Below are 14,840 nucleotides of genomic sequence, written 5' to 3'. Positions count from 1 at the left end.
AAAATGCAGCATATCAATGACCACAGACACCAGAAGCTTTTGGGATTATAAACCAGATTACTGAACTCCAAATTTTTGGGGGGAGGGGAAGGGAGGGAATATGGAATCAGCATTTTAAACAAGCATTTCAAGTAAATTTTTGCATCCATAAGTCTGTAAACCACTGCTGTGATGAAAGGTATGTGTATTCTGACTTAGATGCACAAACACATACAAAATTTGGATTCATACACTGCATTTGTATGAGAAAAATAAATGAAAATTTAGGCCAAGGGAGTTGAAACCTTTATTTTTCTTCTCAGAGATTTTAACAATTACTAAACATCTCCTATTCCTCTGGAGAACAGGAAGGGAAAACATGGCGTCGACAGATGGGGTATCAATTGGTGAGGGATGAGACCAGCCGTTGCTCAAAAATACATTTTCTTCTTGACTATAAATTCTGCAATGTGGGACTAGGCACTGAGACATGAGCTGCCTCTTAATTCTTAATAGAGCCAAATGACTTTCCTCTAAAATATGAAATGAGGACAAGAGGCAATGTGAGTTCTACCACCTGTCCCCACTACCTCCCCCTTTTCAGAGGCCAAGAGCTTGGCAACATGAAATTACTACTGCAGCTCTCTGCACCTCACCCAACCCATCTCTACTGGCCATCAGCAGGTGGAGCTATTAGGACTCCTTTGACACCTGCCACCTGTAACCCCAGAGTGTTGACCCCTCTGCTCTCCAACTCAAATGTCATTGTTCTGATTATACAGAGACTACCTGAGAATCTTTTTCAGATAGTCCAACAGGTGACAAGGTGACTTTTAAGTATCTAAAGAACATGGAGTGAATGTTTCTCCTTCTTTGTTCACTCATTCTCACACATTTTCTTCCTCTCAAATATGCACATAACTAGAGGCCTAGTGCATGAAATTAGAAACGGCTGCCTGCCAAGGCCCGGGGGGAGGGGCCGAGGGTGGTTGGCTAGTCAGCCCCACCCCCTGGTCGAACTCCTGGTAGAGGGGACAATTTGCATATTAGGCTTTTATTATATAGGATTCTTAGAAAGTGATAATTGGTCTTGCAAATGCCTCTGGCAAGACAATGATCATGCTAATTAACTCTACAAAATCAAGCTATAAATGCTTAAGAAGAACATCCAGTCTACTCATTTGTTCAGCCAAGGATGCCAACTTGGAGACTGACAGAGCCCTGAGCTTTCCCTGGAATTCTTGAATTCAGAATCATACTGCAGGCATCAAGCTATATTTATCTCCAGGTCTGCCAAAGATGAATGCAAGTAGATGGGTGGGAAAGGTGAGATTTAAGGTCACTGGATTCTCTAGTAAGGAATAGGTGCACAAAAATAACCTTTGGGCTCATCTTCCATCTTAGGTTGAAGAGTTTGGCAGGCTTTGTAAAACTGAATGCCACAACCTAAAAATGATCCATTCTGTAAGGCATAAAATAATTCTCACTTTATAAAAATAGTATCACAATTCTTTTAAAAATGCACTTCTACCAAAGGAACCATGTTCCAACATTGCAAAAACGGTGTTCCACTTAAAGCAGAACAAGATACCTCACCCCATCCATGCCTTCCTTCCCTGTTCCCCTCCCAACCAGTCATGTCACCCCTGGGACACTGTTCTGGGTGGTAGGAATGCTTGGGCCACCTCAGGCCAGGAGACTTGGGGGGCCTTCCATAGTTAAGCATAGCAGGACAGAAAAGCAAAGGGTCAGCTGTCTTCATCTAGGATCTCTGAGTGTTCCTTCCAGAAAGCATCCCCGATGATATCACAGTGCAAGGGCACTGGCTTAGTCCTGGTTCGGGTCACTGCCATCTTTGTCCCTTCCATTTCAGCTGGCAGTTTAACTTCTTTTGTCGTGACTTCATCCACCTACAGGTTAAGTTAAAATATTGACATCGTTAACTTGAGAGTGGATTTGGGAGAGAAGGGGGAGATGTGAGGGAGGTTTATTTTTTTTACTTTATATCGTAAAAAATATGAGACATTTATCAGACCATACACACATATCTCAACATACATGAATTTCTTTACAATTAAAAATACTTTTTAAAAGAATCATTTTGCTATATTCTAAAAGAACATCTTAGGAATAAAGGAGATTTCTTGTTCCTTGTTAGCAAAAACTATAGAATTAGTGGCATTTTTGCTCTCCCACCTGCATTAGGAAATATCCAAGTCTATGCCAAAGATTAAATGTGCTTTAAAAATACTAATAAAAGAGCTGAAGTTGCTAATGGAATGACTAGCTCTCAAGGTTCCCCTTAATACTTAAAAACATTTCAGAAAAACTACCTTGGATGGAAGGAAATTTTTCTCATAATAGAGAAGTCATTATGCCCAGGAGCTGGTATGAGAGAAAATATTGGTATAATTAAGGATTTAGGTAAGTGTACACTCATTACAGAATATGAAGGTGTATGAATGCCTGGGGAACCTCATGAATATTCTGCAAGTGTCAGAACCCTCATATCAACATCTCTTAGGGCCTCATATTGCAGTTGTCACAGGATGGATGGATCATTTAATGGTCTTATCCAGTGTGGGAGAACGTACTCTTTTAAATGTTCTATGAATGCAAAAATCCTCATACCTGTACTATAACCCTTTAACAGGGTTTTACTTTGAGGAGAGCTTATGACACAGAAAAATAAGTGTAACATTTCTAAAATTCTGTGTTTCTACTTACAGGGGAGATTCAAAATCACTGACAAACTGATACAGGGAGCATGGACTGACAACAACAACAACAAGCATTGAAATAGGAACCTCTAGCATCTCGTTTTGGAAAGGATCTAATTCGTGTTAGCAACTGCAGTCACACCAGCATACTGGTAGCAGGCAAGATACACTTGGGATGGGCACAGACTCTCTTCTTTCCTGACCTCCATTTTTTCTCGGGAAACAACAGCATTACCTTTTGCCATATCAACACGGTCCCTTTCCTATACATCAGCGGCTCATTATTGTAGTTGATGTTGAATTCAGAAAACAAAATCTCATTCTTGTCTGCTGCAAGAGTCCCCTGAGAAAATAAAAACAGATATACAAAGCTTTGTATGTCTTATCTCTCCCCTAACCTTACCAGTCCACCCTCTACCTAAACTTCCACAAACAAATCAAGTGGAAGTTTTAGCAAACCTATTTTGATACTAAAAAATTTGCATAATTTCAAATCTTTAGGTGTGTAAATTCATAAAATTCTCTTCTGCTAACCACTATGCTATCTCCCTGAAACTAATACCAAATAATATTGAATGTAAGAACAAATTCTCTTCTGTAGCAAACAACGGCTTAACAAGTCATGAATGTGATGGGGTGACAGGAATCAATAGTGAGACCGCCTATTCTGTACTAGATACTTTACTAGTATGTATACATTCTTATTTGACCTGAAAACCATCTCCATTTTAGAGATGAGAACTCTGAAGCTTAGAAAGTTTATATAAATTGTCCAAGACTATAGTTTGCTCTTATCCATCTAGAACCAAAACTAAAGTTGGCTCTTCCAAAGTAGATAGACCTATTCATATTCCTATTACTGCTATATGTAAATCTTCATCATCGTTAGTAATGACAACCATTTACTGAATAATTATAAAGTACTAGGCATTGTATTGAGTTGTTATAACACATCATCTCATTTCAGAGTTAATCATCCTACAAGCAGCACTGTCATCTAATAATAAAAGCTAGTGTTTATTAAGTACTTACAGTGTGCTTTGTGTTATCCTATGTTTTACATGCGTCGTGCCACTTAATTCTCAACGTAAACCTATGAGGTAGGAACTATCAGTTTGCCTATTTTACCTATAAAAAACTAAGCAGAGAGGATAAAATTAAACAGAAGACTGATCTAAGTGTGATTATTTGACTCCTGAAGCCTAGACTCTTTACCTGAGAAACTACAGGTGCCCAGCAGGGAATGGCAAATAGGCAACAGGCCAGATGGGACTGACAGAAAAAGAGCACATGCCCTGTCGAGACAGGGCAGCCAATACTCAGTTCCAGCCAAGCATTACCACGTGGGAATGCAGACCCAATGTCACTGATTCCATTTTCCAGCTGGGGACACTGAGGCTCAGGGAGAAGTAGCAGCGTCACAGACCCAGCCAGCAAGTAGCAGAGTTGCTACTAATGTGATTTTTATATGCTCTCAAAACAAAGCTGTAGAGAGCTGGAAAAGAATGCAAACTATCATGGGAGAGCCTACAGAAAACTGTCCCACTGAGCATTAATTCAGTACGATCTCTATACCTGTAATCTCCCTTGAGCTTGTGCTGGTGTTAGTCCAGACTGCTGTACGAGTGCCCAGAAAACTGTGTTATAAAGATTATTGATATGACCTGTGAGGAGAACAAAGGAGCACTGTTTATACATACATAATCTTTATTCAGCTTTAAATACTAGAACCCCACCTCTCTCCTCTTCAAAGTAAAGAAATCTCAGAGATATTGAGTGACCGCCCAAAACCATACATAGGAAACATGGGGGGAAGAAGGCAACCAGAAACAGACTTAATTCCTAACAGTTTTTTATTCTGTCATTTCAGTTATGCTTTATACACATCTGTTAACTTGTGCACCAAGCTTAGGAATACTTTCAGTTATGTGATTCACATTCTTCCTACCTCTTTTCCAGTTCTGACAAAATCAAGATACACCAAATGAAACAAAGTCTCACAAACATTTCATCACAGTCATGTAAGGCAGGAGTCACAACTCCAACCCACTGAGTAGGTCACCCCTTCCCTACCTCGGGGAACAGGGAATGGTAGACTGTGGCAAACTGGCGCACGCGCACGCGCATGTGTGTGTGTGTGTGTGTGTGTGTGTGTGTGTGTGTGTAAAGGGAGCATTGCCCAGGTTCTGTCCACTACTATGTGGGAATACAGACTTAGTACTGCCAGATTTTCTGATTTAAAAAAAGCTGGAAATTTGACAAGAAATCTCCCGATTTTTCAATTACTTTCAACTAATTTAAATTTTTTTTTTGAGTCCTGGCTGGTGTGGCTCAGTTGATTGAGCTTTGTCCTGTGCACCAAAAGGTCACCAGTTCGATTCCCTGTCAGAGCACATGCTCAGGTTGTGGGTTCAGCCCCTGGTCGGGGTGCATATGGGAGGCAACCGATGGATGTTTCTCTCCTTCTCCCTCTCACTCTCTGGACCTTCCTCTCTCTCTAAAAAATCAATTAAAAACATGCTAAAAAAAAATGTATTTTGAAATATTTCATTCCAAACAAAATACATGTGAGCCAAACCTGTACCAGATCACCCACCACCTTTAAAGTATGGAGTTGGTGGTTTAATTACATCTGCTTAATTCCTTTCACTTACAATCTGCTTGCCGCCAACTGAGGTAGTCCTTTAAGGTCTGGTTGTTAGGATACACCACAACTCTTCCATCAAAGCCTGGGGGATACAGAAGGGGCTGGTCTTCAAAGTAATCCCGCCAATAAAACACGTAGCTGGAGGCGAACTGGGAGGCCACATGAGTCATGAACTTACTTGCAAGTATAAGGCACAGTGGGTGGAGCAAAAAAAGAGAAAATACATGAAGTTAACTCAACACTGTGATAGCGCCTGGGGGTGTAACAGAGAGATTACACAAACTGGCCAGCAAACCTAGAGATAAAATATGTTGGGACAAGAAAAACTATTTTAATATTTCAGTTACATATATGAAATGTAGCCTGCCTCTCCTTCTAGTCCTTTAAGTAATTAACTAATACCAATTCTTTTTCCTGTAGGATGTAATGTGAATTTGTGGTTCAAGAGGTATTTTTTTAAGTCTTGAAAGGAGGGGAACCATTGTTTTAAAAACATACCAATTTATTATATGATTTGTTTCCTTTAAGAGTATCAAAATACACAAATATGAGGTTTGTCTATTTTGTACTGAAATTCTCCTTCATTAAAGGTTTAAGCAATACTGCAATGCCTGTATAAGTGTCTGTCACTGACTAAAGCCAACCTATGAATCACTAATATTATATTCCATGGTCTATTTTTCTAGTCTTAAATGTTCAACGCCAAATCAGTCTAGAGGATAAAGTGATGGGGAATGGAGTGGAAAGAATCAGATGAAGAGGGATATGGAATGCTCAGATATCAGATGGAAGTACAACAGTCCACACAGAAATATACAAACATTCTGCCATTGCAAATACTGCAGACATATTGTGGTCTGCGAGTCTGTGTTTAAGAAAAGCAGAAACCAGATGCTGATAAGAAATATTCTGATGGAGCTGGGCTATGTAATTACCTGGCTCTTCTTTTAAACCAATTGCTTTTCCGCTTGAACACAAAGCTGTACTCATCACTCTGTCCATATGCAATCACAATATCCTCCAGTTCTTCCATTACAGTCTGGGCACATTTGGTCATTAGGTGGAGAGCACGGATGTCATTAGGTTTTGCAAAGCTGTGCTTCTCAGAAAACCTTCATAAAAGAAAGAAAAGAGGGGGAGGGACATGAATGTAAGAGAGCTTGTCATTAACACTAAGGATCAAAGAGGCTGTTCAAAGAGGAAGGTACTGAAATAGTACTGTGAGTCCAAACACTCCACTAGCCACAACCTAATCAATTCCCTTAAGATTTCAGATTTTTCTTGTCCTGACCAATGGAGAAAAGTGGACATAACTGCTAAGCCTCAATTCCCTCTTCTATAAAACTAGAGGCCCGGTGCACAAAATTCATGCATGGGTAGGGTCCCTAGGCCTGGCCGGTGATCAGGGCCGATCTGTGGGGCAACTGGCAGGGTGATCGGGGCCCCCGCCTTGCCCACTCGCCAGCCCCACCACCCTGGCCGCTGGTCTCCTCCCTCTGTGGGGCGACTGGCAGGGTAATTGGGGGGGTCCCTGCTGGCACCCACGTTGGCTGGCCTGGGGCCTGCAGGCTGGGGGCAGCTCCTGTGTTGAGCATCTGCCCCCTGGTTGTCAGTGCGCATCATAGGAACTGGTCGTTCCACCAGTTGTTCCGCTGTTCAGTTCATTTGCATATTAGTCTTTTATTATATAGGATGGGGATAGTCATTACTTTATAGAATTGTCCTGACAATTAGCAGAAGATAACAAATGTAATTATGCCTGGATCCCTATAAGTGTTCAATAAATGTTAGTTATAATAATCATTATTAAAATTGCACTTTAAAAATTGATGTTATATTTCTGCCTTTTTTCTGGCTTTATTTCCTCCTGAGCCCAGACCATGTGGCCTGTTACTGACAGTGAAAGAACACACTGTAAGAGTTGCCCACAGCAAGGCCTAAATGGGCCTCTGAACAGTCAGCAATCTTAACAAAATGGCTGGGCAACTGGCTGAAGAGCTAAAGTACTGTGCCTGAGAGTGACTTTTTTCCCACAAGGTCCTTACGAACAGGTCTATGCTCGCATAAAACCCAGCCCGGCTTCTAATCAGGGAGCACCCAGTCCCACTGAACTACCCAGACAGCATGCTTCCAAGCTCGTCTTAGCCAGCACATAGAATGATGCTCGATGCTGCGAGCTCATTGGCTGCCGCGTTACCTCGGTAACAATGAGCCGGCGCCCGCGATGGCTGGTGTAGGATTTACCCGGAAGCGCCGACGGGCCGCGCGGCCCAGAGCCGAGCTCACTCACCGATGGAAATTCCGGCCATCCAGCCGCACCACCACCCAGCAGTGGGGCAGGCAGGTGTCGTCAGTCTCGAAGTCCCGCACGTACTCGAACTTGCTCTTTGCCATGGTCGCCCCCAATTTCAGGCACCGTTTCAGAGTGACAGAAGTGGAAGCTAAGCAATCGCGAACCTTCACGTTACAAGTGGTCCACATTCCCGCCTCCACCCCGCCACGCGGAGGGTAAAAAAACCAGAGAGCCCCGCCCCGGAAGTCCTATGTCTTTTTTTGTGGCCGCTCTAGCCCCAGTGGAGGTCGGCATCTTTCTCGCCTCTCCTTGTAGTTCTCAAACCACTTCCGGGCCTGGAAGGAGGGTTTCAGCCTTCCCTTTGCATGACCCAGCGTTGCTGGCTTTTCTCCCATCCTACAGCAAATCCCTCTGACAAAGTTTATAAAAATTTCCATCTAAGTTTAAAGTTTTGTGATTTTTTTCTTTCTAATTAGCATTTATTTATTTGTTGTAGAAAATGTAAAATATACAGAAAAATATAATTAAGAAAATTAATACTATCTTTCCTCTCCATGGCAAAGTGTGGAGCTTCCTTCCAGTCTCTTTTCTCTTTGTATGTTTACACAGGGAACACACAAAATTGTAATTAAAAATAGTGACAACCCTATTATTTGTATTTTGTTTTATGATTTATATAGCTCTTTTGAATTCATTACTTACATTATTGTTTTTATCCTCAAGAAAATTATTCAGACAATACAAAATGATATACTAGTATGGTGAAAAGTCTCTTGCTAATTCCTAACTCCCTTCTTTTAGGCAATTACTTTTACCAGTTTCTTGTATATCCATCCAGGGAAAGATATAGATAGATGATCTAGATGAGTACATATTACATATAAATAAAATCTATAATAATAAAAGCATAATATGCTAATTAGACCAGACAGCTGAACAACCTTCCAGACGTCCTTCTGGATGACCTTCTGGACAAAGCCAGGGCTGCGAGAGGCTGCAAGGGCCAGCCGAGGCAGCCGGGGCTGCGAGGGCTGAGCCCCTTGCACGAATTTTGTGCATTGGGCCTCTAATGTATATATATGTGTGTGTGTGTGTGTGTGTGTGTGTGTGTGTGTGTGTGTCAAAGCAACAAGATTACTTCCTTCCCTCCCCATATGTCTTCCACCACCTCCAGCACCCACTCTGCCTCCAGGACAAGTAGTGACAGGTTGGGAGAGCCTTCAAGAGCAGGCAAGAAGGGAGGACTGCTTCCTCACTTGCCAGGTGGGAAGCTGCAGAGTTTTCCTGGTGCTGCCACTGTAGGAGGGAAAGAGAGTCACTGGAAGATCCTGATAGGCGTCATCTTCCTGTTTCCTTCAAGTTTGGGGGTGTATGTGAATGTAGAGACAACTGACTACATCACACTTGGAGGTTTCTGGAGCAGTCTAAGCCAGTAGATGAGAAGCAGCAGCAATGTGATGTGCTGAGCAAAGGATAGATACCTCACTGCAGTTTCCCCCAGCCTTTGAGGCCTGGAAAAGATCACCATTAGTCCCATTAAAAAGGAGCTCACAGGATACAGGGGGAGGCAGAAGCCAGGAGCTTCCTATGAAGTCACCCCTCCTGAAGAGGGTTTTGAGACAGAGCTGGAAGAGCCAAAAGGAGCTACTCCTCTTCAAGGGATCCAAGAAGGATCAGCTCATGCTAAGAATGGCCTCAACACAACCATGCACCATGCCAAAGCAGGAAGAGAGATGTTGTTCCACCACCAGGTTGAAGGTCAATTACATAAGGAGGACTCTGCCTCCCTTACACTCCAGTCCACCCCTCAATGGAACAGGAATTAAGCCTTGAAAAGAGGGGGATGACTTCAGAACCAGACCATGTCTGCCACCTCCATTCCAGGTTGTTGGAGTCCGGGCAGAGTAAAAGAGCAGACCCAGGGCCTCCCACTCCAAGTCCCTTTAGTAATAAGCCTGGCCTGTGCTGGGGCCAGGGAGGGAGTAACTATGCTTGTCACAAGAAGACAAATACTGTATGATTCTGGATACTCAATGAAGTACTTATAGTAGTCAAATTCACAAAGAAAGTAGAATGATGGTTGCTAGTGGGTAAAGGTAGTGGGGAAGGGTGAATTGTTGTTTAATGGGTGTAGAATTTCAATTTTGTAAAAGATGAAGAGTTCTAGAGATTGGTTGCACAACAATATGAATGTACTTTACTGAACTGTACAATTAAAATTGTTAAGATGGTAAATGGTATGTTATATGTATTTTATAATTAAAAATAAAAATATCCCATATACAACAGATATTATGACCTACCTGGAAATTGGCCTCTATTTTTTTTTTAATTTCTATTACTTAGGAGATCACTTACCCACTGAGGCTGACAGAAAGAAAAGTAAGTATTTTGGGTATGGAAGTCATATTTCAATTTGCCCTGATGCTGACTCATTTCATTTGTACTAAGAGCTGCATTACGTAAATAAAATTAATGGTGCAAGGGATAAGAAGGGAATAATTTGACTCTAAAATCTCCCTCCCCACTCTAAATCACTCTAATCAAATTTCTGGCTGGAAGTAATGTACAGTATTGCTTCCAGGAATGGACTGCCTAGTTCTGGCATGGTTTTGAAGTTGTACTTTTGCCTGCCCAGCATCCCTTTTCTGACTTCTGGCAATGGCACCCCAACTGTCCTTTCCCCACCTTCTGATCATTTGGTTTATGTGGGATAAACTCATCTTACCATTGCTCCAAGGTGAGCACATGACCAAGACCACTGTGTGTCTCACTGTGAATCATAAAAAGGCCCTCCTCTCCCACAGACATAGTCATGCACCAGCCACAGAATTGGTAAGTATGCCCTGCACTGGATTTCAGTCCCTGCTTTATCGTCTTTGCATTGAAAGCTTGCACAAACAATGGTGGCCTCCCAATTACTGAGATCTGGCCAGTCCAGTTCAGAGATATGCACCTGATCCACGCCAGGTCAACGAGATAGTCTGGCATTCTGCAAGACTGGGGAAAAGTCTCTCTTCTATAAGAATTGCTACACCGGTGGCCACATTGCCTTCAAGAGGGAAGATGTGGGCTATGCAAAGAAAAAAATCTGCGAGATTCAGAAAAACATTTCTGATGACACTGAGCACTGTCCTGGAGCCAGCACTACTCCTAGACTCCTACAAGTTCCAGGAGGGCAGGAACCTCGCTTAATATTTTTCAAAGCAGTAGCCCCTGTGCTTAGAACAGTGCCTAGCACATGGAGCAATCAAATAATATTACTTGAGAGATTTTGACAATAAATTGCCTTTTTGTTTATGAAATTAGGTCTTTAGAGGTCTCAATTCATTGGGGTAAAAGTAAATAATAACTTCATTTTTTTTCCATAACTGCTCTCTCGTGTTCTCCTTTCTTTCTGGTTAGCAAGTCTCATGAAGAATTTTGGCCAGCTCTAGCTGGTTTGACTCAATGGATAGAGCATCGGCCTGCGGACCGTAGGGTCCCAGGTTCGATTCCTATCAAGGGCATGTACTTGGTTGCAGGCTCCTCCCCAGCACAGGCCCTGGTCAGGGCTTGTGCAGGAGGCAACCAATTGATGTGTTTCTCTCACATTGATATTTCTCTGTCTTTCCCTCTCTCTGAAAATCAATGGAAAAAAATATCCTTGGATGAGGATGAAAAAAAAAGAAAAGAATCTTGGCCAGAACCCCTAACTTCCCAGTCAGCAAAATGTTAGTCAAGAACACTGTGCTCCCCCAATGCAGGCAACTTTCTACAGCTCAGTCCTATTCCTGCCTGAATCAAATCAGAGTAGGAAGGTGATTTAGATAGCAGATCCGGTTCTGGTTTTTTAAACAAGTCTTTCAGGGGGCAGCTGACTCAAACTTGTAGGGGCTCTTTGAACTTAGAAGTGGGCTACTTCACATCTTATGTTCTCAGTTTGGGGCCTTCGGTATAATTTCAAAACATGAGGGAAAATCCCACTCAACATCTTGTGTATTGGGTTTGAGTTGGATCAAAAAGCAATTCACATAGATGAGATGAACTTGACATTTTGGATAAATTCAGGAACGTGAGTAATATATGCAAGGGACATGTGAACACCCACAAAGAGATATAAAATTAATCTGGCTATAGTGTGAAGGGTAACTGAAAGTGAAGAAAACCTGGAGGCAGCTAGACAACTGAGAATCTACTTCAATATTTCAGATATGCAGTGCTGATTAAAAGGAAGAGATAGATGAAGAAAAAAGAAAAACAAAGAATTTGGTAGCCATGAAAGGTTTTCAGGTCCTAAATCACAAAAAGCTTTAATCCTTTTTAGAAAAGGCAAGGTATTAAGAGGTTTTGAAAAAATGTAGATATTATTATTGATACAGAGACAGAGTCACATTCACCACAACTAACTAGGAGTTATTTATAGGGCTACATATTGAGCACCCCATAATAATTTGGCCCTGAATGGGCCATAAGTTGGTAGCAAAATTATACAGGCAGATATATTTCCTTTTTTTCCATCAGTGGCTGGACTGGTTTATTAAAGAAGGAATTTGAAATCATTTTTTCCCTCTTCATGTCCATATAAAAGTGAAATCTGGCATGCGAATTGATTTTCTATATAACTTATATTGTTACTCATTTCCAAGCAATAGAAATTAAAGGTAAAAGAAAATCTAGTAACTTTTGAGTAAAAATTTGCTTGGGAAGAATTATTTCCTAATTCAAGTTCAAAGACCATAGCAGAAGTCAATTTTTAAAAACCAGCAAAACAATTAAGAAAATCAGGGAAACTGATAGTTGGTTTTTTGAAAAGATCTATACAGTTGATGAAATTTTAGTAAAATGACCAAGAAAAAAAAGAGAAAAGATACAAATTGCCAAAATTAGGAATGAAAGAGGAAACATTTGAAGCCTACTAAAATTAAAAGGAATATAAAGAAATATTATGAACAACCTCATGCCAATAATTTGACAACTTTGTTGAAATGGGAAAATTCATAGACATAAATGATAAAACTGGCTCAAAAAGAAATATAAAATCTCAATAGACCTTTATCAAATAAAGACATTAAATTAGTTAATTTAGATATTAAAAAATTTTTATAGTCTGGCCGGCATGGCTCAGTGGTTGAGCGTTGACCTATGAACCAGGAGGTCATGGTTTGATTCCAGTCAGGGGCACATGCCCAGGTTGTGGGCTCCATCCCCAGTAGGAGGCATACAGGAGGCAGCCAATTGGTGATTCCCTCTCATCATTGATGTTTCTATCTCTCTTTCCCTCTCCCTTCCTCTCTGAAATCAATTAAAAAAAATTTTTTTTTAAATCTTTCTACAAAGGAAAGCCCATGCCCAGAAGACTTTCTTTACTGGTGAATTCTATCAACATTTAAGGAATTGGTAATACTAATCAAACACAAACCGTTTCAAAAATAGAAGAGAAAGAAACATTTTCAAGCTCATTTTACCCTGATACCAAAGCTGTAGACAAAGATAGCACAAGAAACTACAGACCAATACCCTTCATCACTATAAATGCTAAAATTCTTAAGGGAATAGCAATTGGATCCAGTAATGTATAGAAAGGATTATACATCATGACCAAGTGGAGTTTATCCAGGAATGCAGGTTAGCTAACATCTGAATATAAATTAATGTAATAAACATATTAGTAGACTAAAGCAGGGGTCAGCAAACTACAGTCCATAGGTCAAATATGACATGCCTTTTGTTTTTGTAAGTTTTATTGAAGCATAATCATGTCCCATTTTGTCTATATTGTTTTCATGCTACAATAGAGTTGATTGGTTGCAAGAGAGATCATACAACTCACAAAACCAAAAAATATTTATTATATCGCCCTTTCTAGAAAATGTTGCTGACCCCTGGAATAAAGTAGAAAGCTATATGATCATCTCAATAAATGTAGAAAAAGCATTTGATGAAATATAAAAACCATACATCATCAAGCTCTCCACAAACTAGGAATAGAAGGAAACTTCTACATAAAACCTACAACTATCATCAAACTTAAAGATCAAAGACAATGTTTTCCCCCTAACATTGGGTATAAAACAAGGATGTCCACTCTCACCACTTCTATTCAACATTGAACTGGAGCTTCTATCCAGTGCAATAAGGCACAAAACTATGAATATAAAATCAATATACAACCAACTAGAGATGAAGAAAACAATTACATTCAAAACAGCATAAAAATATTCAGTAATACATTTAACAAAAGAAGTGTAGAACTGTTCACTGGGAATTACAAAACATTGTAAAGAAAAAGACAATGTTCTAGAACTGGATAACAGTGATGGTTACACAACTTTATAAATTTATTAAAAGGCACAGAATTTTACATTTAACTGTATACTTATGACATATAAATCAAATTTCAATAAAGCTTTTTAAAATTTTTATGAAAAAGATTGCTTTCTGCTGAAAACACACTCTCCATATACTGTCTGCATTGCTGTCACAGAGGACTGTCATATCACTTTCTTTGATTTACTAATTCAGATTGGATTAACTGGTCTTGCATGAAATCTACACTAGCTTGATTTATTTCTCTGCCTCTTTTATCAGCCTTTGTTTATGCCCATACTTAGCTTTACCAGTTAGACCCTTCTCAAAGTGTGGTTCAGGGACTGAATTAGAGAATCTGCTAGGTTAATACACTTTTCATAATAATTCTAAGACAATATTTTCCTTTTTACTATAATCTCTCACAAATATACAATGAAGCTTTCTAGAACCTTTATGACCCGTGCATCACAATAGATTGGAAGCAGAAGCAGACATGAGAATCCAACTGTGTTTTGTTTGTTTGTTTTTTAATTAGGCCAGACATTAGATTCACAATGCTATGCTTCTAATTTGGGGGAAAATATAGTTTTACCATGAAAATATGTTATGTGAATATGTAATGGGTTTATATTGATATCTTAAACTACTTGACAACTAAATATTTTTAAAGTCCTCAGTTCTTATTTATATGGCAAATAAATATAAAGCCACATAAATAAAAGCTCTTTGTACTCTTCAATCATTTTTGTGGGTATAAAGTTTCTTGAGATAGAAAAGTTTGAAACCACTGCCTTTGTGTACCTGCTAGATGTGAGAACTCCTGTTCCCACGTATAACAACAGGAATTAGAAATAGAATTGGGACAGGTCTTCTTTCAGAGATAACCTGTCTTGGTTAAAAATATAATCTG

At 40.1% G+C, this 14,840-nt stretch overlaps 1 protein-coding gene across 1 annotated transcript; it reads right to left on the bottom strand.

Moving 5' to 3' along the window:
- Positions 1-278: 278 nt before the first annotated feature.
- On the bottom strand, positions 279-7,847 carry THG1L (tRNA-histidine guanylyltransferase 1 like). The gene is made up of 6 exons (XM_079773147.1): positions 7,637-7,847; positions 6,282-6,458; positions 5,354-5,523; positions 4,275-4,363; positions 2,935-3,042; positions 279-1,889 (listed from the first exon to the last, which is right to left on the bottom strand). The coding sequence occupies exons 1-6, from the start codon at positions 7,825-7,827 to the stop codon at positions 1,728-1,730; spliced, it is 897 nt and encodes a 298-aa protein (XP_079629273.1). The 5' UTR covers positions 7,828-7,847; the 3' UTR covers positions 279-1,727.
- Between the last annotated feature and the right edge of the window lie 6,993 nt (positions 7,848-14,840).

The sequence above is a fragment of the Cnephaeus nilssonii genome (assembly GCF_951640355.1).
Source record: "Cnephaeus nilssonii genome assembly, chromosome: 5".
Lineage (NCBI taxonomy): Eukaryota > Metazoa > Chordata > Mammalia > Chiroptera > Vespertilionidae > Cnephaeus > Cnephaeus nilssonii.
Note: the sequence above shows the minus strand (reverse complement) of the source record. Positions and strands in the feature narration are given on the sequence as shown.

Bases quoted from the DNA above. Each gene is read 5' to 3' on its own strand.
- THG1L (XM_079773147.1), bottom strand. From the start codon at position 7,827: ATGTGGACCACTTGTAACGTGAAGGTTCGCGATTGCTTAGCTTCCACT. The intron at 6,459-7,636 runs GTGAGTGAGCTC...TCTTTTATGAAG, and splicing joins GATGGCCGGAATTTCCATCG to GTTTTCTGAGAAGCACAGCT. The intron at 4,364-5,353 runs GTAAGTGAAAGG...TTCTCCTCACAG, and splicing joins CAGTTGGCGGCAAGCAGATT to GTCATATCAATAATCTTTAT.